This window comes from Humulus lupulus, chromosome 3 (assembly GCF_963169125.1).
Source record: "Humulus lupulus chromosome 3, drHumLupu1.1, whole genome shotgun sequence".
Taxonomy (NCBI): Eukaryota; Viridiplantae; Streptophyta; class Magnoliopsida; order Rosales; family Cannabaceae; genus Humulus; species Humulus lupulus.
In genome coordinates this window covers 272,100,225-272,127,518 of record NC_084795.1, presented here as the reverse complement: position 1 = coordinate 272,127,518, position 27,294 = coordinate 272,100,225, and the positions used below count along the sequence as shown (strand labels likewise).

Below are 27,294 nucleotides of genomic sequence, written 5' to 3'. Positions count from 1 at the left end.
AAGACTTGTAAGACCAATCTACACCTCAAACCGAAATATTCTAAAACCTTACTTCCCAAAGTGTTTGATAAGCTTATGATGATCAAGCTTATGATTCCCAAGCCCAAGTTTTTATACTCTCACACTCACTTAGCACTTGCAGCCTCTGAACTTAGAGCAAAAGATGAATAATGGCTGGGTACTAGGTCTTATTTATAGAGTTTAGGAATGAAAGGATCTTGATTTTACTTGAATAAAAATAATAGCTTTTTAGGTGAAAATAATTTGAATAATCGTTCAGCAGAGGCTGAAGACTCGTTCAAAAAGATGTTGGACGTATCAAGAGGTTGAATGGCTGATTGGAAAAGAATTCAAAAACTTTCAAAAACATACTGAAGGAGGCGATATATCGCCCCCTGTAGGCAATATATCGCCTGGGCCAGTATGCCCGAGGCAGTCGTGCATCGTCTCGTGTTTTCCGTATCTACGTGCTGCGATATATCGGCATTCGCTGATTATTTAAACACGAAATTATACATTTTTAGCTAAGTTTGAATGGAGTAAACAGCCTTGACTAAGCCCTCAACGTATTCAAAGCTGTTGACTGACCCTATAACATTCAAACTTTACTCCTTATTAAATTTAATCCTCAAAATACTTAATTCTTAATCATCCATTCATAACATGTGCTTAAAATCCTATTGGTCCTCATCTAAACCTTATAGTATAACAAATATTATCCTTAATATCAGTCATATAATCAAACCTTAGGTTAAACTTAATATTCTTAAACTATAGGTTAAACTTAGAAAATCTATAAGTACTACTATGAGTGTCCAAATAATTCCCGGTCTGAACCAAAAATCCACAGTTACAAAGATAATACTATACATACTATAATACTACTAAATAATTAGCTAAGTAAAGTTCTTGGACTCTACAGAATCAAAGGGGTGATCAAAGAACTAAGGTTCAATGAGTTTCACTGACCTCTGAAGAACAATACAATATTTCAAGTAGAATTACTCTAGTATCAAATAATTCGAAAGCCAAAAAGTCCCTTCCTTGAGCTATCTTTCTCTATTTATAGGCTCAAGGGGGATTACATGAGATTGTTACAGATATTCTCTCCTGAATAATCGGATACTCAGGAGATTGTGTGAGTTAATTTCGGGATTTACAAAGATCCTTATTCAAACATCATGCTGCATGCGGAACCATCGACCAGACTGGTCGCAGGAAAGACTGGGCCGCCTTCTACCTATAATGTACCTTCTGGTCGATACACTAGCAGAGTTCCTCTAGATGTCAGCCACGTTTCCAAGGATCACTTGCCACGTCATCAATGCCAGTTTTTTGGATAACATACGCATATAGCCAATGTGATTTAAAATGTGGAATTTTAAATCACCTATTTGATAGGATGACCAAATTAATCAATTGATTAACAACAAAATAAATTGATTAACTTTGGAGTATCACCCCCACATTTCTCACATAGTGATAATAAAATATCACTTTAAAATAGAAATCTCTTCATTTCTAATAAGTCATTTATCCTCCAAGATAAATCTAGACCTATGATTCTCAAAGTTCATCGTGAGTCCTTAAGCTTTATGATAAACACTCAACAGATCAAGATAAAAAACCTCAATGTTTATCTTGATTCATTTACTTGCTTAAGCAAGGCACACTTATTTAAAAGTAACTTTCACTTGGTTGCTTTCTTTTATATATTTCACAAAATAAAATGTGAACACAAGTATAATGTGAGAATTTCTCAAACAAATAATCACATTATGAAATAATAGGTATACACACTTACCTATTATTTTAACAAGTTCATTTTGAAACTTTGTTAATGTCTCACACAAATGTCTCATAGCAAAATAAAGAATCATCATAGAATAATACTTTAATTTTATTGATAGCTTTCAAGAGTACAAGCTTTATTACAAAATAACAATTTTCCCAATAAGGCACATAAACATGGTAATCATGCTAGGATCTCTTCTTCCTTTTCTATAGCATTTACCTCATTCTCATGTGGGTCCTTTCGGTACCTACACACTCTAGCATAGTGCCCGGGTTTTCCACAAACAAAACAATGACCCCTCACGTCTTTGACTTGTCCATGATCTTTCTTTGGACCTAAAGGGTTCCCACTACCCCTTTTGTTGTTGTTGTTACCCTTTGGATGCTTATGTGACACCGCATTGGCCTTGGAAGTCTCATCTTTAGACGCATTCACACCCTTGTCTCTTATTCTCGATTCCTCTTCAATTCTAATGTGTTTTTGGATCACTTCCAAAGTGTAATCCTCATTCTTATGGAGGATTCTTTTTCTATAGCTACTCCAAGTTGGTGGTAATTTTGCCACTATTGCACCAACTTGGAAGGCCTCGAAAAGCTCAATCTTGAGAACTTTCAACTTGTTCACAATCACTTGTAACTCATGAATTTGAGGTAAAAGAGTTTTCCCATCAATGAAAGAAAATTCAAAATATTGAGAAATTAAGAAATTTCTTGTACCTTCTTCCTCAGCCTTGTACTTACTCTCCAAGGCATCCCAAATCTCCTTCGCAGATTTGGTATTGGTATAGAGGTCATATAGCCTATCGGATAGGGCATTAAGGATATGACCCCTACAAAGAAGGTTGTCCTCTTCTCTCTTCCTTCTTTTCTCCACCTCCTCGGGAGTGTCTTTATCGGATGGCTCGGCTAGAGGTGCCAAGGATGACTCAAGGTTGTAGGCTATCTTGAGTGTTGTCAAAAGGAATTTCACCTTGTCTTGCCACCTAGTGAAATTGGACCCATCAAACCTATCCAACCTCACTAAGTCTTGGTTCATGATCTTTATGGTCTCTCCTTCCATTGAAACAAAAAAGGAATAAGCTTTTGATTGTTAGAGAATATATATTATTGCTCAATGGAAATATGGAAAAAACCAATATACAACTCTATGCAAAAATACAATAGAAAAGGTAATTGATTAAATAAATATTACAACTCAATTGCTCAAAATACAAGTAACTAGAAAGATGTAGGAGAAGAAGATTACAAACTCAAAACAATAATAATACAAGTAAATAAATTAACAAGATCAAAAGAATGAAAACACAAACAAACTCTCACACAACCAAAGTGTAGAGTAGTGGGGATCACCAACTTGAACAAGGTTCAAGACCTTTGTCCAAAAGCTTATTTCCTCCTATTCTCTAAGCACTAAGGGATCTCTCAAGGAAATATCTCTCTGGAATAATCAAGCCTCAAGGTGTATTTTTCAACCAAGTGCTTTGTGGATGAAAAATGGTGTATCTTACAAGTGAGCATTAGGCTCCTATTTATAGAGTTTTGAGACACCCTTTGAATTTCAAATTCCACCAACCCCCATGAATGTTACCAATGATTAATTGGATGTTTATGGAATTAAAATAGAGATTTGGGAGTTACTTGGTTGTTGGAAACGTTCAAAATTGGATAAAACCGAAGTTTGGAAAATGTTGTCAACCGCTCAGGCCGCGGCCCACGGTGTGTTTTTGCCTCTTGGGTTGCGGCCTGAAAAACATAGGCAGCGGCCCAAGTCGTTTTTTCAGCAACCAATTTTCAAAATTTGCCAAAACGTTCCAAATTCATTCCGACTTGATTTTGTAACTTCCATACACATTATGGGAGTTAAAATCACTTCTCTAACAGCCATATTTCACATATGGCTTTAAGAAATTCAAATCAAAATGTGTAATATCAAATCTACACATTATTAGGTAATATTTGGGAGTTACAAGTTTGTAACTCCAAAATATGTCACATTTTGGCATATACATGTGTCCAATTTTGTGACTCTCAATAATATGTTACAAGGTGTGACAAATCACATTTTGTCACATTATTTAATCTAATATTATATTATATGAAATAATATAACACTCCCCTACTAGATTAAATAATCACTTTTGTAACACTTATTTAATCAATCAAATATTATATTAAAATATAATACTGGGTACTATAAATAAAGGACCCAGGGCTTCATTTCAGGGGATCTCTTTTTTCTGGAATTTTGGGGAGAAAAATATTTTTGACGAGTGAACTCATCAGTTTGTACTTGTAATTGTCGATCGAGTAATTCAATACTAATGACTAAGTGGATTAGGTTATTATTGTTGATCAGAATAGGGCTAAACCACTATAAAATTTATATGTGTTTATTTAAGATAATCATACTCTGTCATTTATTCTATTTAATTCGTTCAAAATGTGTCGTATACTGTACATACGACCGTTGTCCAATTTCACAAGTCAACAAAAAGTTAGTTCAATGCCTAGTGCAACGAAATTTTTAACAAACCTTGTGATAATTACACTATAGTAAAGTTCAATTTGAAGAACACTTTACTTTATGCACCAATGCAATGACTTCTATATGAGAGAGTTATTATTTAATCAAGTAGGGGAAATGTTATATTTTAAATATAATGTTGCTTAATTAAATAAGCATTACAATAGTGAACTATATAATCTAGTGGGGGAATGTTATATTATTTTTAATATAATGTTTAGATTAAATAATGTGACAAAGTGTGTCACATATCATAACATAATATATATGAGAGTTACATCTTTTGGATAGTGTGAATATCCAAATGTGTAACATTTTTAGGGTTACAAAATCAGTTATAAATTTGTAACTCCCAAATATTACCCAATAATATATAGATTATATGTTATATTATTTTATAATATAATGTTTTAGATTAAATAAATGTGACAAAGAGTGTCACATATTGTAACATATAATAGAGAGTTACAATATTTAGATATATGAGATATATCCAAATATGTAACATATTTAGTGTTACAAATTTGTAATTTCCGAATATCACCCATGATTGTGTAGATTTGTTGTTACACAATATTGAGATGAATTTCTTAAAGCCATATGAGAAATGGCTGATAGAGATGTGATTTTAACTCTCATATTGTGTATGGAAGTTACAAAATCAAGTGGGAATAAATTTGGAACGTTTTGAAAAAATTGAAAAATTGGTTGCTGGAAAATGTCTAGGGCCGCGGCCCAAGTGACTGACAGCATCTTCCAACTTTCGGTTTTATCCAATTTTGAACGTTTCCAACAGTCAAATAACTCCCATATTCTCTATTTTAATTCCATAAACATTCGATTAATCATTGGTAACAGTCATGGGGGTTGGTGGAATTTGAAATTCAAAGGGTATCTCAAAACTTTATAAATTGGAACCTAATGCTCACTTGTAAGATACAACATTTCTATCCATTAGAGCACTTGGCTAGAAACACCTTGAGGCTTGATTATTCCAGAAAGCATTTCCAAAAATCTGTGAGAGATCCCTTAGTGCTTGAGTTAGGGGGAAATAAGTTTTTGGACAAAAGTTTCAAACCTTGTTCAAGTTGGTGATCCCCAACACTCTTCACTTTGGTAGTGTGAGTGAGAGTTGTTTCTATTTTGTTTTCTTGTTCTTTCTTTCTATTCTATTTCTCTTCATCTTCATATTCATCTCTTTTGTTTATTTGTATTTCTTGTTTTGAGTTGTAATCTTATTTTCTATTTGTTTCAAACACTTCACTTTATTTGTATTATTTTGCATAGAGTTGCATTTCTATATTTCTCTTCTTCTATTTCTTCTTTTATTTATTTGTATTTTCAGTCATAGAGTTGTAACTTTATTTAATCAATAATTATTTATTTATAATATTTTGTTTAGAGTTCTAATTATCTTACCATTTCCATTGAGCAAAACTATTTTTCCTAACATTATATGTTACACATTTTTTAGTTTGAATTTCACAAAGTCATAAGTGATATGGCTGTTAGAGATGTGATTTTAACTCTCATAATGTGTATGGAAGTTACAAAATCAAGTGGGAATGAGTTTGGAACATTTTAGAAAAGTTTGAAAAATTGGGTGGCTGAAATGCTCTATGGTCGCAGCCAGTGACTGTCCCAGGCCGCGGCCTGGGGAATAGAAGCCAGCGGCCAGAGAGGCTGGCAACCTTTTTTTTCCAACTTTGGTTTTATCCAAGTTTGAACGTTTCAAATAACCAAGTAACTCACAAATCTCTATTTTAATTCCATAAAACAACCAATTAAACATTGGTAACAGCCATGGGGATTGCTGGAATTTAAAATTCAAAGGGTGTCTCAAAACTCTATAAATAGGAGTCTATTGCTCACTTGTTTGACACACTATTTTCTATCCAATAGAGCACTTGGCTAGAAAATCACATAGAGGCTTGTTTATTCCAAAGAGTTATTTCCATTTGAGAGATTCCTTAAGTGCTTGAGATAGGGAGACATAAGCTTTTGGACAAAGGTTGTAAACCTTACTCAAGTTGGTGATCCCCAATGCTCTTCACTTTGGTTGTGTGAGTGAGAGTGTTTGTTTTTTTTTTGTTATTGTTCTTCTTTTCTACTATTGATTTTCATCTTCTTCTCTTTATTTTCCTATTTACATTTTTTCTTTTATCTTTTATTTTTAGAGTTGTAATCTCCTCCACATCTTTTCTCTACTACTTCTAGTTTCTTTGTATCCTTTTGTTATAGAGTTGTATTTTCTATTTACTCTCTTCATCTACATCTTTCTATATTTATATGTAATTTTGCAATAGAGTTGTAACTTATTTAATCAATCACTTTGTCCTTGTATTATATTGTTTAGAGTTGTAAGAGTCTTGCTATTTTCCATTGAGGCAAAATATATATCTCTAACATATATATATATACTAAATTTGAACTTATACTTAGAAAAATTGGAACAAACAATATATAAAATGTAATATAGGTTTAGAAAAACGAAAAACAATACGATTAATCACATGGAAAGACAAGTATTCATCATCTGCAACCCTATTCCATACAGAAACCAATCAATTTTTAGAGTAGCAGCAATGGCACTTGGAATAAGAGAAAGAACAGGGCAATCATAACCCTTAATTGTGCCACTAGTGACATGCATTAATTTTGAAACAACAATAACCTCGTATTTGTCACCTAATAAATATGAGCGAGGAAGTTGTAGATGTTAAATTTGGAATTGAATATTTATTGAGCTCAAATTTATAATATGATTATAAATTAAATGTTCACTAATAAATTATTGGTGCTTAAGGAACAAGAGGTAATTAGAAGGGTAAAAAGGTAATTTTGATCAACTCTAACTTACGAAAGAATAATTAGAGGACAAAACTACATGAAGTGATTATATCAATGGACTGCATGAAATAATTCTGTAAATATAATTCTATAAGAGTAATTGGTGAAAATAACCTCTTTTTTGAAGTCATTTTGTACTCTGGCCTAATTTTGATATTTTTTTGCAAAATGTCATCCGTCTAAAATTTCGACCAACTGTCTGGAGTGTCGGATGTCATTTTGCAAAAAATTATCAAAACTAGGCCAGAGTACAAAATGACTTCAAAAAACAGGTCATTTTTCCAAGGGACCCATTCTATAATAACAAAGAGTTCAATTCCATATTTATAGTGGAGTAATAATATATTAAATAAATAAGATTATTTAATTAAAGAGATTAATTTATAGTCTAATTTATGAGAGCTTAGTATTATAGGTTTATGGTCTTCAAGTCACCTCTCACTATATAGTAGGTGTGTTCATCAAACCGCCCACACCACACCACAATTTACGGTTTGGAACCTTTCGCGGTGGGGTTTGTATTTTTTCCAAACTGCGCGGTGCAATGCAGTTTGCGATATTGAATTTTATAAAAGTGGTTCAAACCACATCGCACCGCATTGTTATATATATTAATTTTTTTTATATTTTTTTCAATTTTATTACATTTGAACTTAAATACATATATATTTATACAGTACAATATAGACAATATCTAGAAAAATTATTATGTTTCATTTGATGCTAACACATATTTTACTTCAACATAAAGATATTCCTCCCTAATCAAAATCTTTACTTTTATATCACATTTTTTCTTTGTTATTAGTTTGTTGTATTTTTATTGTTTTGCTAAAAGTTTATTAGTTTGTTGTATATTTATTGTTTTGTTAAACACTCTTTAGTTATGAGATTTATTATGAATATTTATTAATTATAATGTTTAATTGTTAAATTATTTGGCGATAGGTATAAATCGTCCATACCACACCGCACCACATCGCATTTTTGCGGTGCAATTTATGCAGTTTGAGATCTATGCGGTGTGGTTTGGAAAATTGCTCAAACTGCATGTGCGGTGCGGTCCAATAAATTGGCAAAAATCGCACCACCCGCATCGCGAACGCCCCTACTGTATAGGGTGGGTGTATTGAAAAGATAAATTGATAAATAACTAAACTTGCACGAAGTTAATTTTCTAGGGCAAATGTATAATTATGTGATAATTATATGTAGTCAATTAATTAATTAAACTAATATGTTTTATTTGAAAAAAATATATTAATTGAGTATAATATTAATTAACTTTTAATTAATTAATATTAAGAAAATATGGTATTAATTTATTATATGATAATAAATTATTTAGATTTTATAAGATAAATTTAATTTTGAATTAATTGATAATTATGCATATATGAAATAATACATTATTTTAATGTATATATATTTTATCTCATTAATTAAATGAGAAAAATTGGGAAGCACTACAGTGCTACATGCCTTGCACAGTGACTGATGTGTGACCTATAGTCAGACCCAATTTTGAATTGTTCAAATTTTAAATGTTATAATTAAAATTATTTTTATATTAAATTATTATTTAAAAGAGATATTTTAATTTGATTAAATAATTAAATCTAAACCTAATCAGTTATTGACTGAGTCTATATCGATAGATATTTTTGTTGGGGTTTTATGCCTTAATTAAAACTCAAATTCTTTGTAATCTCATTTTATTATCAATAAAATAATATAAATCAGTTTTTGACTTGGTCAATCACTTTGCTCACATGTTTTATTTTTCATGATTATTTGTTTAATATAAACTTCTATTAAATCTCGAGCATATAGCTAATCTTATTTATAGTGACATAATCACAGTGTAATATAAATATGATTATATGTTCAAAATAAGTTAGTCCTAAGATTAGTCAGTGCACAGGATTTACACTGACTTGACAATCTACGATATGATCTATTTACACATTGCAGTGTTATGTTCTTTCCAGAACATTAGCAAAGTAGATAAGATCGGATGTATTTGTTACATCGGACAGCACCGATATTGACAGTTGATAAGATAAGTAAACATACAGTTATTATCTATTCTAGTCATATCATATAGTTGACCATAGGTCAATTCAATTTCAATTCTGAGTGGTTAGTGTTCTAACTGATTGTATTATTTGAGTTCTTTGACTTGTTCGTTACCTGCTTACCTTACGGACTAGCCCATACTTACATCTTGGGAACTCGGTAGTATAATTGAGTGGGAGTGTTAATCATAGATATGAATATCTATAGCTTCTGATGAAGAAGTGAAACGATGGTTTCCTTTTAGTTTGGTTCAAGGTGTTAAATGATAGAGATCTCATTTCAATAATTAAATTAGTTTAATGAAATATCATTTACAAGGAACTAAGTGTTTTAAGGATAAAATACAATGAGGGGTAAAACAGTATTTTAGTCCTATCTCATTGTAGACCGTCTATAAAGGATTGAGTGACAATTATGGTTTTAACAATGGATAATTAATATCGTATCTATATTTGTTATAGAGCGTTCTATGAATTTAAGAGTGCAATTCCGAGTCTATAGTGGAGTCACGAGGAATTAATAAGTTAATAAATTTATTTATTAGATTTATGATAACTTATTGGAGCTTGATTTCATAGGCCCATGGTCTCCATTGTACCTTGGATAAAATCGTCTAGATAGTCTCAATTAATTGATTTAATTATCAATTAGAATTATCAAAGTTGACCAAGTCAATTTTGGATAGTTTCACAGAGTTATGTATTTTTTAGAAGAAAAGATAAATTAGAGCAGATTTATTAATTAAGATAAATTGGTATCTAAATTAATAAATAAGTTTAAATCAAGGTTCAAATTATAAATAATTAATTTGATAAAGGATTTAAATAATTATTTAATTAATTAAATCAATAGAAAATAATACAAGCCTTGATTTTAAGCCCAATTGGCTTATAATCAAATGAGAAATTTCACGAGCCTAAAACTCATGATAATTTCGACCTAAGGCTTCAAATTGGCTATTATTTTATTGATTTTTTAATTAAATTAAATGACCTAATTGATTCTATAAAAGAAGTGCTTAGAGAGAAGTCATCAGTTTAGATTTCTGAGACAACAGATAAGTTTAATCATTGGTTTTTTGATAGTTTTAGATTCTCTCTAAACACAAGTCATTTTCTAAGCCTCTTTGTTATTTTCTCTTCTTCTCTCTGTATCTATCTCATGTGTTGAGAATTTCCCACACTAGTCTAGGTGATTCTAAGGATACATTTGAAGATTGTAAAGAAATTAGAAGAATGGTTCAGTTTTTTTATGATACTCTGCGCCAGAAAGGATACAAGAGTTAGAGAAACTGAAGGAAAGACTCTTTCATTCCGCTGCGTATACTGTAAGTATTTCTTATCTTTGTTTCTCTTTGAATTCAATTTTAGAAACATATTCTAGGTTATCTCATATTAATTTGTTTAATATTAGATCTACGTGAAAATAAATAAAGATCATGTATAAGTTTTCCTAACAATTTTAGGTTTATAAAATCTAAATGTATGATTATTTTTTAAGAGACGCATTATTTAGTTTTTAGAGATAGCCTGAAAAAGAACGATACACTCTCTTACCCTCTATCCTTCTCCAACATCTCTTGATCTCATATGTTGAGAACATCAAAAGAGTTTATATTGTCCATAACATCCTAGGTGTCCACACACGTCCTAGTGTGTTTAGGATTGGCTTGAAAGATCATGGTGGGGATCTTGGCACAATCTTATGGATTAGATGTTTGTTATTTTTTTACTAAAAAGTAGCAATGATACTTGATAGGCTTTAAGAGGTATGAATCTTTATTGCGTTTGATTTTATGGACACATACATATAATGATCCTAGTTTTTGGTATCAAATGATTTTATTTTATTTTTTTTGCAATACCTTCCACTACACACTTTGATTTACACATTTAATACCAACTACACCAGCCAATGGGACTAACCCAAGTGTTATAACTTAGCCAGCTTGTCTGACTCGACCAATATACTCTTGTGTAGGGGCAAAGGAATGAAGAGATCTAGTGGGCATTACATGTTAATGAAGATGACGATTTAATTGCTGTCTTGTTTGGCCTCAAAGGTGGAACCCTTTTATGATTAAGCCTACAAATGAGAAGTTATGATTCCATGGAAGACTTCTTCAACGAGCAAAAAAATGTATGCAACTCGAGGAGGCCATGGAGCGATTTTGCACTAACATAAATTCCGAAGCTAAAAGAGCTCGGACTAGTGGGACAAAGAAGATGACTGAGGATCCTACTTGAGGGAACAAAAAATTAGAAAAACTAGAAGGGGACAAATTTAACAATGAGCCTTGTTTCACTTCCTACGCCGACCTTGTGGAATCTCGAGAGAACATCCTCATTGCCACAACCGTGCCAGTTCCAATGTGAAAACCTTCCACTTTGCGGGAGCAAGGAAGGAATGACACCACAAAGTTCAGGTTTCACAATGACTATGGTGATAACACCAACGAGTGTAGACATTTGCAAGATGAAATCGAAGCTTTGATCAGAATGGCATACTTAACCCAATATGTTTGACCCCAAGATGATAGGGCACCTGAGGTCAAGGGGGTTATTTGGTGAATGATTGGCGATAGCTCAAAGGCAAGGATGTTGTGTGCTCATACTAAGGCCAAAAGAATTTAGTGTTAATTTCTTGGATTTTATTTTTTATTATTATTTAGATCTTTCGATGAGCCATTTTTATGGTTATTCCACGAGAAATTGTTGGTTTTTATTAAGAAGTTTAGGTTAACCATAAAAAGAGGTCACTCTTTAATTTTTCAAAAATAAAATATTTTGCAAAACTTTTACACTAACTGAGAAGCGCAAGGCCTAGCACAAAATCTAGCCTCAATTTATTGTCTCTCATTGAGCACCCACACAAATTCTCAGGACTTATTGTCCCTCATTAAACATCCATGTGAGTGCTCATAACTCAATTCTTTGTCCCTCGTTAAGCACCCACGCGAGTGCTCGAGACCTGATTTTTTGTGCCTCATTGAGCACCCACGCAAGTGCTCAGGACTCAATACTTTGTCACTCTTTGAGTACCCACCCGAGTGCTCGAGACCTGATTTTTTGTGCCTCATTGAGCACCCACGCAAGTGCTCAAGACATAATTCATTGCTACTCAAAGAGCATCCGTACAAACACTTGGGATTTATGACTGTGATATATATATATACAAGTGGCAAAGCATATACTTTTTTAAAATTTTAAATAATAAATTTTAAATACATAACATAATTTCCAAATTAATTTCAAATAAATAAAATTCATTTATACATATATAATCCACTAATTTTCGTACAAATATTTGTTATTATGATAATATAGCTTCAATTTATTTAATAAAACTTGTATTATATTTAAAATATATATATTTTAAAAAATATATTGAAAATATTGTTAATTAAACAATAAAATACTAAAAGCCTATATTTTTTTGATGACATGAACCTTTTAACACTTTAGATTATATATAAATTTGAAGAATGTTAGTTTGATATCATAAGATAGTACTTTGGATTTGGTTCGACAATATGATATTGAACAAAACAAATATATATATATATAGAAAATTATTGGGTAATGGTTGTTTTTTTATCACTATTCATAGGTACTTTTAGTATTTTTAGTTCATGAATAAGTTGCAACTTTATTTTTTTATATGATGTGTATAATATAGTTACAAGGACCTCCCACAAACTTTTAAGAAATTTCGGATAACTTAAGATGTCGAAATCAAGATTCTAATAACTTATTGTACGCGTGTATAAATACCAAAACAAGCACGCGTGCTACAAACTGTTTGGATCTTGCTTTCGGCCTCCTAAATTATTTAGAATTTGCTTAAAATTTGTGAGGAGTCCTTTATAATTACACTATACACCATGATATAAAAAAAAAATAGTTGTAACTTATAACAAAAATACTAAAAGTGCCTATAGATATAGTGATTTAAAACACTCACTACTATAGTGTTACCCTATATATGTATATATATATATATATGAGAATATACTTATTTGGTATCTTATGTTTTAATGAAATGTAAAGTTGTTGTTATCTGATAATTAAATCTCAATAATCATGGGATAATATGTATTTAATGTATATATTTGTATTTATTTCAAATTTGAATAATTGATTGTAACTTCCTAGTGGAAGATATTCACCTAACCAGGCCTATAAATAGCCTAATATTTTTTATTTGTATTCAGGCACAAATTGGTACTGAGAATACTCTGTTGAATTGCTTTGAGAAAACTTTGAGAGAGTATTACGAATCAATAATATTGACTTGTGGACTAGGCAGATTATAACTGCTGAACCATGTAAAAATTCTACTGTTCTTTTCTTCTTTTATAAAATTCTACTTAGTGCTCTTCGAATTTAAGTTGATGAAAAACAACATCAACACACTCAATTATATGAATTTCAAATTCAAATTTACTTACTTAATTACATATAATTGAAGGAAGTTTGATCATATTGATAAAATTTGTTGACCAAATTTGGGCACGGAATACCAAGTTTGTAGTTCAATTAAGCACAAAGGACAAGTCTCTATTTTGATAAAATACAAGGTACCAACAAGGTACCAAAAAATACTCTACCACTTATCATATTTTAACATTTGGTCCAACTACAATTACAAAATTAATTAAAAATAGATTTTAAAATTACAAAACTTAATTAAAAATATATATATTAAATGACATCTATTTTTCCAAGAGTATTTTAGTAATCACAATAACTTTACAAGTAAGCATGCCAACTTATATAGCAAAATCTATATGTATATAAAAATCATGTGTTAACCCAATCCAATTAAGCATAATTGAAATATTAAAATCATATAATTGGTTTTGAGGAAAATATATCGATAAGAACACATAAATATTATAATTATATATGCATTAATTAAATTATAATTTTTTTTTTGTTATTGTTGTAAAAAGTATATCACATTTGTTAAATTTGAGTCAATAAGTCAACGACATTTAAAAAAAATTACAAAAATGATTCAAAAGGAATTAATGTAAAACATTACGAATTCCCATAAAGGGCTTATAACCCCTTAGGGATATAAAATTCAAGCTTACTTGGCAAGTATTCATATACGACATGTGTTGATAAAGCAGCTTGTGAGATTTCAAATTGATGTGTTTGTCATGTTTTTTAAATTCCAACTAAACTAATGAATAAAACTCACTACGAGAAATAGGCTAATGTTTTTTTTTTTTTTTTTTGGGTAGACCATAATAATCCTAGTGCCATTATTCTATTTTGATGATTATTTATTTAATTTTAATAACAATTCTTTTCTAAATCTTCATTAATGAAAACTCACATCAACAATATCAACTAATAATATAGTTTTGTCATATTGATAATTTTTTAAAGATAAATATCATTTTGGACCTGTGTTTTGCAAAAATTACTGATTGGACTCCCGGTTTTGTTAATAACAATTTGGATCATATGTTTTGCAAAATGGAACAAATTGAAACCCTGAGTCCAATTTGATCAAACAATTTTTCAATGTGACCAAAATTTCTTTGTATTTTATTAAATATTTGTTGGAACTTTTTTTTGAATTATTAAAAATTGAAACAATAGAGTTGTGTGTGATATGGGAAAAGTCCCACATGGATTTGAAACACTCTTCATAGAGTGTATATAAGTTGCAAATGCTATGTCTTGGGGTGTGCCCCAAGGGGTACCCAGTTTTGTGCGAATGGGTGAGGACTCACACGCGCGCCGCCGCCGCCGCCGCCGTCCGTCCGTCCGACCAACCGACTCGAGCTGAGCTGAGCTGGCGGATGGTGTGGTGTCGTATTTTTAAGTTTTAATTTTTTTTTAACAAAGGTATCTAAACGTTTATCATTTTATTAATTAAATTAATTTTAAAACGTTTTATTTTGATTAAATGAAGATAAACGTTTTTAGCCGTTTACAATTTTGAAAAAGGGGGGAGTTATTTTTGTTCTTTCTGGGTTCTATGAATTTTCTCTGAGCATTTTTATAAGGGTGTACAAGAACGATCTTCTCGGTGCAGGGAGGAATCGTACTGAGACTGTTTTATCCTGGGGACGGCGTGGTTGATAGACTGCCATGCACACTTAGGGCAAAGCCGTGAAACGTCTTAAAGAGAGCGACTTTGTCCGCGACTCAGCCAGAAAAATTGATCGGTAATTTCGTTCCAATTTTATTTTCTATTGAGGAATATCAATTTTAAGACGCTCTGTTCTGCTATGGCTGCGACCAATGAATTTTCTGGTTCTACCTCTGTTGATATTAACAAGCCATTTCGTTTTGAGGGTTTGCACTTTAAGCGTTGGAAACAGAAGATGCTTTTTTATCTGACCATGAAGAAGGTTGTGTTTGTGCTCACTACTCTGAAGCCGGTTGTCTCTAAAGCCTCGACCGACAAGGACAATCAGACTGAACGCGAGAAGCAACAGAAGGACTTGGACTCCTAGGTGGAAAACGATTTCCTCTGTAAGAACTTTATTCTTAACGGTTTATCTGATGATCTTTATGACTATTATAACTCAGACAAGACAGCAAAGGAAATTTGGGAGGCGCTGCAAAAGAAATATGATATAGAGGAGGCGGGGACTAAAAAATACGCTGTAAGTCGCTACCTGAAGTATCAGATGGTGGACGATAAATCAGTGGAGGCCCAATCTCACGAAATTCAGAAAATTTCTCATGAGATTATCTCAGAAGGTATGGCCCTTGATGAACAGTTTCAAGTTGTTGTTTTGATTGACAAATTACCTCCTTCCTGGAAGGACTTTAAAAATGTTCTCAGGCATAAGACTAAGGAATTTTCCTTAGAAAGTTTGATCACCTGCCTTCGTATCGAGGAGGAAGCAAGGAAACAAGACCAGAAAGAAGAGGTGCTTGTTGTCTCTAACAGCATCCCTAAGAAGCCCACACCTGCGGTTCTGAAGCCAAATGGCAAAACTTTTAAGAATCAGAACCGCAACTCGAATTCAAATTCCAACCGCAACTCAAATTCAAATCCCAACCGCAACAACCAGAACAATCCTCAAAACAATAATCAAAGTTGGAACCATAACAGGAACCAACATGGAAGGCAGCAGCCTCCACCTAAACAGAATGACTCTGGACAATTCCTTTGTTACATCTGTAACAAGCCAGGTCAAATGGCACGTAAGTGTAGGAACAAGCCAAGCACTGCTCCGCAGGCTAACTTGACTGAAGAAGCTTTTATAGCTATGATTTCTGAGATCAACCTTATTGGTGGATCAGATGGGTGGTGGGTAGACACTGGCGCTTCTCGCCATGTCTGCTATGATCGTGCTATGTTTAAAACATGCACTGCTGCTGATGATAAGAAAGTGTTGTTGGGAGATTCCCACACCACTATTGTTGCTGGGATTGGAAATGTGGAGCTTAAGTTTACCTCAGGAAAGACTTTATTACTGAAAGATGTAATGCATACTCCTGAGATGATAAAGAATCTGGTTTCTGATTTTTCTGCTTAATAAGGCTGGGTTTACTCAAACTATTGGGGATGATTTGTACACCATCACTAAGAATGGTATTTTTGTTGGGAAGGGTTATGCTGCTGATGACATGTTTAAGTTAAATGTTGAATCCAATAAAGTTTCCCCTTCTGCTTATATTCTGTGTGATTTTAATGTTTGGCATGCAGACTTTTTCATGTTAATAAGCGCATTATTAAGAACATGAGTAACATAGGACTGATTCCTCAAGTGTCAGATAACGATTTTGAAAAATGTGATTTCTGTAGTCAAGCAAAAATAACTAAGACTCCTCATAAGTCAGTTACTAGAGAATCTGAGCCTTTAGATTTAATTCATTCAAATACTTGTGAACTTGATGGAACGTTAACTAGGAATGGTAAACGTTATTTCATCACTTTTATTGATGATTGTTCTTACTTTACTTATGTGTACTTAATGAAAAATAAAAGTGATGCGCTTGACATGTTCAAATTATTTGTGACTGAAATTGAGAATCAATTCAATAAGAAAATTAAAAGGTTTCGTAGTGATAGAGGAACTGAATATAATTCAAGTATGTTTATTGAGTTTTATAATTCACATGGCATTGTACACGAAACCGCTGCACCATATTCACCTGAAATGAACGGTAAAGCTGAAAGAAAGAATCGAACTTTTACTGAATCTGTTGTGGCTATTTTATTGAATTCTGGTGCTGCATCTCATTGGTGGGGTGAAATTCTTTTGACTGTTTGTTATGTTCTTAATAGAGTTCCTAAGTCTAAAAGTAAAGTTTCACCTTATGAGATCTTGAAAAATAGGCAACCTAACCTGTCTTATTTTAGAACTTAGGGTTGTCTGGCTTATGTTTGTATTCCTGATCCTAAGAGAATTAAGCTAGCAAGTAGAGCCTATGAATGTGTATTTATCGGATATGCAATTAATAGTAAAGCATATAGGTTCTATGATTTAAATGCGCATGTTATTGTGGAATCAAATGATGCTGATTTTTATGAACATAGATTCCCTTTTAAATTGAGAAATAGTGGGGGCGCATCTACTAGCAACATTCCTGTGATTAGGAATAATGAACATATTGAGGATAGAGAATCAGAACCTAGGAGAAGTAAGAGAACTAGAGTTGCTAAAGATTATGGTTCTGATTTCTGTGTCTATACATTAGAGGAGGATCCTGCTAACCTCCAAGAAGCCTTGTGCTCTTTAGATGCTGACCTCTGGCAAGAAGCAATAAATGATGAGATGGACTCTCTTGAGTCTAACAAAACGTGGCACTTAGTTGATTTACCTCCTGGTTGTAAGCCTATAGGTTGTAAGTGGATCTTGAAAAAGAAATTGAAACCCGATGGTACTGTTGAAAAATACAAGGCTCGTTTGGTAGCCAAGGGTTTTAGGCAGAGAGAAAACATAGATTTCTTTGACACCTTTTCACCTGTTACGAGGATAACATCCATTAGAGTTTTGATTTCCCTAGCTGCCATTCACAATCTAGTTGTACACCAAATGGATGTTAAGACTGCATTTTTGAATGGTGAATTAGAAGAAGAGATCTATATGGATCAACCAGAAGGGTTTGTAATCCATGGCCAGGAACATAAGGTTTGCAAGTTAGATAAATCTCTGTATGGTCTTAAGCAGGCACCTAAGCAATGGCATGAGAAATTTGACAATTTAGTTATCTCACATGGATTTAAAGTGAATGAAAGTGACAAATGCATTTATTATAAATCTGATAATGACATTTGCACTATTGTATGTCTATATGTGGATGACTTGCTCATATTTGGTTCGAATATCCATGCTGTGAATGCTTTGAAATCTCTGTTGTGTGCTAACTTTGATATGAAGGATCTCGAAGAAGCGAATGTAATCCTTGGTATTAAGATTACTAGGTCCGAAAAGGGAATTTCTTTGGATCAATCTCACTATATTGAGAAGATTCTAAAGAAATAAAATTACTTTGATTGTAAACCTGCTTGCACACCATATGATCCTAGTGTAAAGTTATTTAAGAACACTGGTGACGGTGTAAGACAATCTGACTATGCGAGCATCATTGGCAGTCTTCGATATGCCACTGATTGTATGAGACCCGACATTGCCTATGTCGTGGGATTATTGTGCAGGTTTACTAGCAGACCTAGTATAGAGCATTGGCATGCTATTGAAAGGGTCATGAGATACCTAAAGAGAACCATGAACCTTGGATTACATTATCAGAAGTTTCCAGCTGTTCTTGAAGGTTATAGTGATGCAAACTGGAACTCTCTATCTGATGACTCCAAAGCAACAAGTGGCTATATCTTTAGTATAGCTGGTGGAGCAGTTTCTTGGAAATCTAAGAAACAAACTATTTTGGCACAATCCACCATGGAGTCTGAAATGATAGCACTAGCTACAGCTAGTGAAGAAGCAGGTTGGCTGAGAAGCCTGCTAGCTGAGATCCCTTTATGGGAAAAACTGATACCAGCTGTGTTGATCCACTGCGATAGTACCTCGGCTATTGCAAAAATTCAGAACCGTTATTACAATGGTAAGAGACGACAGATACGTCGTAAGCATAGTACCGTTAGAGAGTTTCTCTCAACAGGAGCTATTAGAGTGGATCATGTACGCACTGATGATAACTTAGCAGATCCTTTGACGAAAGGATTAGCTAGAGAGAAAGTCCATAAAACATCGAAGGGAATGGGACTATTGCCCTTAGAATGATGAATCACTCATGATGGTAACCCAACCTAAAGACTGGAGATCCCAAGAACTAGGTTCAATGGGTAATAACAAGTTGTGAAGTGATATGAGTTGAATCATGCTATTTCCATAAAAGCAAATAGAAGCATGAATTCCTGAAGCGATGAGAGGATGAGTTAATAGAAACTCTTAATGAGATCTATACTCTATGTGGAGTGGAGTACCGAGCTACAGGGCACTCTTGATAGACTCACCTATGTGAATGTGGAAGTGGGGCCGCTTCCTATGGAATTTGGGCAAAATTTCTAGAGCATTCACTATACTGAGATAGACGTGCATGGCCATTAACGTACAGGCTTTTTTTATTACACCCTTGAAAGGTTGGTGCGTGGTACGATGTTAGAAATAGAGTTCAAGACTACGCGTCACTCTAGTATAATCTAAATCGCATTCACTACGCAAATGTTCAAATCGAAAGATACACTTGTTTATGCACAATCTTATAGATTTTGAAGTTGCTCGAGAAAATATTTTTAAAAATTCAAGTGGGGGATTGTTGGAACTTTTTTTTGAATTATTAAAAATTGAAACAATAGAGCTGTGTGTGATATGGGAAAAGTCCCACATGGATTTGAAACACTCTTCATAGAGTGTATATAAGTTGCAAATGCTATGTCTTGGGGTGTGCCCCAAGGGGTACCCAGTTTTGTGCGAATGAGTGAGGACTCACACACTTGACCACCACACGTGCGCTGCTGCCGCCGTCCGTCCGACCGAGCTGAGCTGGCGGGTGGGTGGTGTGGTGTCATATTTTTAAGTTTTAATTTTTTTTTTTTAACAAAGGTATCTAAACGTTTATCATTTTATTAATTAAATTAATTTTAAAACGTTTTATTTTGATTAAATGAAGATAAACATTTTTAGCCGTTTATATCCTCCTCTGATTTAATAGAAAAACGTTTTTTGACGTTTTGGGGATTTTCTTATGTGTATAAGTTGGATCGAACAATTTTGAAAAATGGGGGAGTTATTTTTGTTCTTTCTGGGTTCTATGAATTCTCTCTGAGCATTTTTATAAGGGTGTACAAGAACGATCTTCTCGGTGCAGGGAGGAATCGTACAGAGGCTGTTTTATCCTGGGGACGACGTGGTTGATAGACTGCCATGCACACTTAGGGCAGAGCCGCGAAACGTCTTAAAGAGAGCGACTTTGTCCGTGACTCAGCCAGAAAAATTGATCAGTAATTTCGTTCCAATTTTATTTTCTATTGAGGAATATCAATATTATAATAATTTAAAAATTAAAAATAAATATTAAATAAAACTCATATAAATTTATTTTAAAATTAAAAAATATAAATATTTAAACTTAAAAAAAAGAAATAAAATTAAAACTAAATTTTTCTAAACTAAAAAATCTAACCTAAATGCTAATAAATTAAAAAATATATCTAAATTCTAAAACCTAATACTTCTTTACCCTTTTCATCTTCTTCTTTTTGCCTCCTCCATGTTCCTTTTTTGCAGGTACCTTAAACCCCAAATCGGAGTCGTGATGGAGGCGCTACTCAGATGGAGCACGACGAGGAGGCCTTGTGTGTGGTGAGCATCTCAAAGTTGTCGGAGATCGAAGCCACAACAGATGGATTGAGCCAACGAAGTCGGAGTTGATAGAGACTGCAAACGACTTGCGACCAAAGGATGATCTGAAGCCAACGGAGATGGGTTGAGCAAGGATGAGGAAAGCTTGCATGTGATGGATATGAGGAAGCAAGAACTTCTGGTGCGATTTTTGGGCGAGATCTGGGGAAGCAAGATCAAGGCTTGCATGTGAGCATATCAATTTTTTGGGGGTGGTTTTCTGGGTAGATCTTGGGGAGCAAAAACTTCTCGGGTTTGGAAGAGCTGGGGAGTTATGGTTCCTCGCAAGAATAAAATTTTTCAAGGGTTTTTAGATTTTGATTTGTGCTTTTGAATCACAGTAGAATATGATTTGTTATTATGTTTTGGGGCATATTTGTTTTGTTCTTGTGAATAAATTTCAATGGTGTTCATCTTGCTCAAGTTTGAGAAGAAAGCTAGGGAATAATAAATATGTGGGTTTATGAGATTTTGATTTTGGGTTTGGTCGGTGATGATGACCATTTTTTCTTCTTCTTTGAATCAAGTTTGAGATGAAATCAAGAACACATTTTAGTTTTTTGATTTAGTTTTTTTCTTTGAATATGGATTTCAAATGTTAATTTTATTTTAATTAAATTTTGTTTAAGATTTTACTTTTTTTAATTAAGTTTACCATATATATTAAAATTGTAATTTTGTTTTATTTTATTTTTAAATTAAATATTACATTATTTAAATTTATTTAAATTTTTTTAATATTAGAAATTAATTTAATACAAAATTTAATATTAAAATGAATTTTTTAAAATTAAAAACCCAAGGGTATTTTGGTCATACTAAAAAAAAGTTTGACCAAAATCTGGTCCATGGTACTCTTTTGTTCCATTTTGCAAAACACATAATCCAAATTATCATTTAACAAAATAGATGGTCTGATTGGTAACTTTTGCAAAACATAGAGTCTGAAATGGTATTACCCATATTTTTTTTAAGTGTTATCTATGTTAAATTTGCAAGTCAAATATTTACAATGAAATCTCTATATAAAATCTCCATATAAGGAAACTCTATATAAAAATAAGGGATTTTTTTGCAAATACATATATCAGGAACTTTTTTTGCAAAAATACGGCTCTTATATATTTAATTCATTAATATATATGTATTTTAGATTGTATTCAATATTACGGTTTGCAAGTCGGTCTCCCACTCTTCCTTCTACACAATCTCCATCTCTCCCATCTTCATGATCTCATCTTTTCTTCTTTACCAATCATTGCCGAACTGTATAACTTCAACAAAGCAACCAGAAATCTCCTCCCATCAAATCCAAAACACTCAAATCCACAACAAAAAATTGAAAAACCAACAAAATCTGCAATTAGGTTGAAATCCTATTGAATTGTGACTTCAAAAACAAACCCAACCACTCAAATCATTGCAACTTTCAGGTAAGTTCTTATTACTTTTGTTGCTCTGTTTTTTGTTGTTTGGTGTTTCAAAGGTTGCTCTGAATATTGAATAAGTTGCTTATGGGATGCTCTGAATCTAGTACATATTGCTGTAAATATTTAGGTTGCTGCAAACAAGAGATTGGCAGTGAGTAGGATAAGAGAGCTATTGTCAATTTTATGAAATGAGGTAAAACTGAATTTCTGGGTTGCTGACAAGCTTGCTTAAGATATTCTCTATTTTCTTTATATTTTCTTGAATGATTTGGTTGAATATGAATGGGTTGCTGTAAATATTTAGGTTGCTACAAACAATCGATTGGAAGTGAGTAGGATAAGAGAGCTATTGTCAATTTTATGAAATGAGTTAAAACTGAATTTCTGGGTTGCTGATTATGTTGCTGACTAGTTTCTTTAAGTTTAATGAAGGTTGCTGGACTAGCTTGCTTAACATATTCTCTATTTTCTTTATATTTTCTTGATTGATTTGGTTGAATGTGAATGGGTTGCTGTAAATATTTAGATTGCTACAAACAATCAATTGGAAGTGAGTAAGATAAGAGAGCTATTGTCAATTTTATGAAACGAGTTAAAACTGAATTTCTGAGTTGTTGATTATGTTGCTGACTAGTTTCTTTAAGTTAAATTAAGGTTGCTGACAAGCTTGCTTACGATATTCTCTATTTTATTTATATTTTCTTGAATGATTTGGTTGAATCTGAATGGGTTGCTGTAAATATTTAGGTTGCTACAAACAAACGATTGGAAGTGAGTAGGATAAGAGAGCTATTGTCAATTTTATGAAATGAGTTAAAACTGAATTTCTGGGTTGCTGATTATGTTGCTGACTAGTTTCTTTAAGTTTAATGAAGGTTGCTGACTAGCATGCTTAACATATTCTCTATTTTCTTGATTGGTTTGGTTGAATCTGAATGGGTTGCTGTAAATTCTTAGGTTGATGTAAAAATATTCATAAAACGATCATTTTGAAGAAGGTGTGAGAACAAGCAATTGTCAATATCTTTGGATTTAAAGAGGAGTGATTGAAATGATGTAAATATTTATTTGTATTTTGCGTAGAACAATTGGTAGCTTAATTGGGTGTTTAAAAGGTTGCTATAAATATCGTACATGTTTATTATTGTTTGCTTATGCTACTAATAATGATTTGAAGAGTTTACGTAAGAGTTTGTTTATTTGCTTAAGGGGTTATAGAGGTTGCTGAATAGGTCTCTAATTTGTTGTTTAATGTGTTAATAAAGTTGATGAAGATGTTGCTTAATGGGTGCTTAAGGGTTTATCATCAAGGTAGATTATAAGTTGTTTAATAAGTTGCTTATATGTTATTTACAAGGTATATCTTGCTTGCAGGAAATGGATAGCATTGCAGTTTTACTCCAACACAATGGGCAATGGGATCAAAACAAAAATTATATCAACTTTGATGTTTGTGGAATAGTAATTAGAAATGACTGCAACTACAACAACTTGATTGGTATGATATGCAATGAATTGAAGCTGTAACTTGAATCTACACTTTTGACAATACAGTATCAAGTTAAAGATGGATACCCTCCTTTAAAAATAGTTGATGACTCACAATTGAAGTTCTACATAGAGTTGAAGAAAAAGGAAACAAATATCACAAAATACCCTTTGTGTCTCACAATTGAATTCAACTCAATGCAGCAATCTTTTTTCTCAACTAGGAGTACAACAACACATAATCAACCATGCAATGAAGTTGCACAAACAAAAGAAGCAACATCAAATTCAGATGATGAACCTGATAATTATTCGGTTGCTAAAGAGGTTGCAGACTTTATTGATTATGCAGAGCTGGTGTCCAATCAGATTATAGAAATGATAGATGAAAGAAACATAAATAATGAAGAAGAAGTGATTGACATTGACGATGATTTAGTCATCACCAACAACTGTCACCAAGAGATTGCTTTGTCTCAAATATATAAGGACAAAGAAACATTGAAGACTATTTTGAGCCATTATGTGATAAATAATCATTTCCAATATTGTGTACAAAAGTCATGCAAAAAGGAATATCTAGTTGCTTGCCTTGATAAAAATTGCAAGTGGATGTTACGAGCATCAAGGAATGGAAACACAAATTAGTTCATAATTAGAAAGTTCAGCCACATTCACATTTGTGCTTTGGAGATAAGATTAAAAGACCAACGTCAAGCAACCTTGACAATCATTGTAGATATGATCAAACACAAGTTCACAAACATAAAAACAAAGTACACAGCTGCTGATATAGTTAGGGACTTGAAACATGATCATGAAGTGCAAGTCAAATACAACAAAGCTTGGAGATCTAGAGAAAAAGCTATTGAAAAAGTTAGAGGAAAAGCAGCTGAATCTTATGCAGAATTGCCTAGTTATTTGTCTATGTTGCATCACACAAATCCAGGATCCTATATTGAACTAAAATCAGATGAAGATGGCATATTTTTATATGCTTTTGTAGCATTGAATGCTTCAATGAAAGGCTGGCCCCATTGCATATCTATCGTAATAGTTTATGGGACTTTCTTAAAATCAACATATGGAGGGACATTATTGGTTGCAGCAACTCAAGATGCTGAAGGTAAAATCTTCCCCCTATCATTCTGTGTAGCTGATTCAGAGAATGATGATTCTTGGGAGTGGTTCTTTGACAAGTTTAGGAAAGCTTATGGTGTAAGAGAAGACATGCGCATCGTTTCTGACCGACATGAAAGTATTATAAAAGCAATCAACACAATGTACCCAGAAGTACCACATGGGGCTTGCACCTTCCATCTGCTCAAAAACATGAAAAGCAATTTCAAGAAGAGTTCAAAAAAGTTCAAGGATACATTTTTTGCAGCTGCGAATGCATACACTGTGAAAAAGTTTGAGTACAAGAAGAGAGAACTTGATAAGATTGACAAAAGGCTACGACCTTACCTACAACAAATTGGGTATCACAAATGGGCAAGGATTCACTCTCCAACCAATAGATACTCAAACATGACATCAAACATTGCAGAATCTTTGAATTCTGCAATTGTAGCAGTAAGAGAGCTACCAATTTGTACGATGCTAGAGTGTTTACGAGCTTTGGTGCAACGATGGAGTTGGACTAATAGGAACATAGCAAATGCAACCTCCACAAAGTTGACAGACAAGCATGAAGTGATCCTGAATGACAACTACATTTATTCATTGAAGTTAATGGTATTATTCTTTATTAAAAATACATAATTCATTTTCATTTAATTTAACTTCACTACATATACAAAACTAACAATATTACTCTTAATAATAAAAAAAACTAGGTGCACCCAACAAATCATATTTTGTATGAAGTTCATGATGATGGCAAGAAATCAATAGTTGATCTCAATTCAAGAACATGCACATGCAACAGGTTTAACACTATAATTCAATTTGTTATTTAAATATTTTATTGCGGTTGCTTTGGTTTGTAGATTGATAATATGTTTATTTATGTGTTGTTTATGGGCTTTATAAAGTTGCTTAAAAGTACAAGAGTTGCTCAAAAAAGTTATTTTATATGTTGTTTTTGGGAATTTTAAGTTGGAAGTTGCTTAATAGGTTGCTTAATAATTGATTAAAGAAGTTGTAATAGTTGCTATATATGTTGCTTGTAATGACTGGTAATTCATGATTCCGATTGCTTCAGAGTTGCTTAAGTGGTGGAACAGTTGTTGTATATGTTGCTTAAAATGACTGGTAGTTGCTCAATCAATTGCTTAAGAATTGCTTAATTAATTGTAACAGTTGAAATATATGCTGCATATAATGTTTGGTAGTTGCTGAACAGGTTGCTTGTAAAAAATTTGTATAAGTTTGTTATAAATTTTTGATTTATTTGTTGCTTAGGTTGCTTATGAGTTTATTTAAATTTGGTTATAATAATGATTGTGAGCTGTTGAATAAGTTGATTACGGTTTAACATGATGTTTAAATATTATGGTTTAACATCATTTTAGGTTGCTTTACAAGTTGCTTGAAGGGTTATGCTTTTAATATGGTTAAATAATGAAAGAGAAATCACATGTTATAATGAAATTACTCTAGTTGTTTTTATAAGATTGGTTATTTTTCAACAGGTTTCAAATGGATCAACTTCCTTGTGCCCTTGCAATTGCTGTTTTTAAAGAAATGAATCAAGATCCTTATCAATATTGTTCTTCATATTACACCAAGGAAGCCATGGTTGCAACTTACAAAGAAAGTATATACCCACTTGGCAATGAAGACACTTGGAAAATACCTAAACATATCAAAGCTGTGAAAATACACCCTCCAGAAGGAAAAATAAGAGTTGGTAGACCAAAGAAAAGAAGATGTAAAGCTGCATGGGAGAAAAACAAAACAAATGTGGGAATTGCGGTCAAAGTGGACATAACAGAAAGACTTGCAGAAACCCTCGAAAAAAAGATTAGATATTAACTTACAAAAACATACATTATTGCTTCATTTTATTTTCAATTCAATATGCAAAGTTCAATTGTTTGATTTATACAATGATTTTGGTTCATTTCCTTTATGTTTTACTTTAAAATTACTAATAATATCTTGAGTTCTTTAATATATAACGGTTATTAACTCTATAAGTTTATTGTTAATTAATCTACTTAATATATTGCTTATGTTTCTTTTTGGGTTGCTGTATATGTAGTCATATAGAATTGCTCACAAGGAAGCATTATATGTTAATTTTGGGGATTATGAGTTTCTTTAGGTGTTGCAAATTT

The 27,294-nt window shown here is 32.5% G+C and overlaps 1 protein-coding gene across 1 annotated transcript; it reads left to right on the top strand.

Annotated features, from left to right (window-relative positions):
- The first annotated feature begins 24,751 nt into the window (after nucleotides 1-24,751).
- LOC133825712 (uncharacterized) lies at nucleotides 24,752-26,989 on the top strand. Its single transcript, XM_062258620.1, has 3 exons — nucleotides 24,752-25,747; nucleotides 25,849-25,940; nucleotides 26,647-26,989. Exons 1-3 carry the CDS (start codon nucleotides 24,752-24,754, stop codon nucleotides 26,987-26,989), a joined length of 1,431 nt encoding a protein of 476 aa, XP_062114604.1.
- Nucleotides 26,990-27,294: the final 305 nt, after the last annotated feature.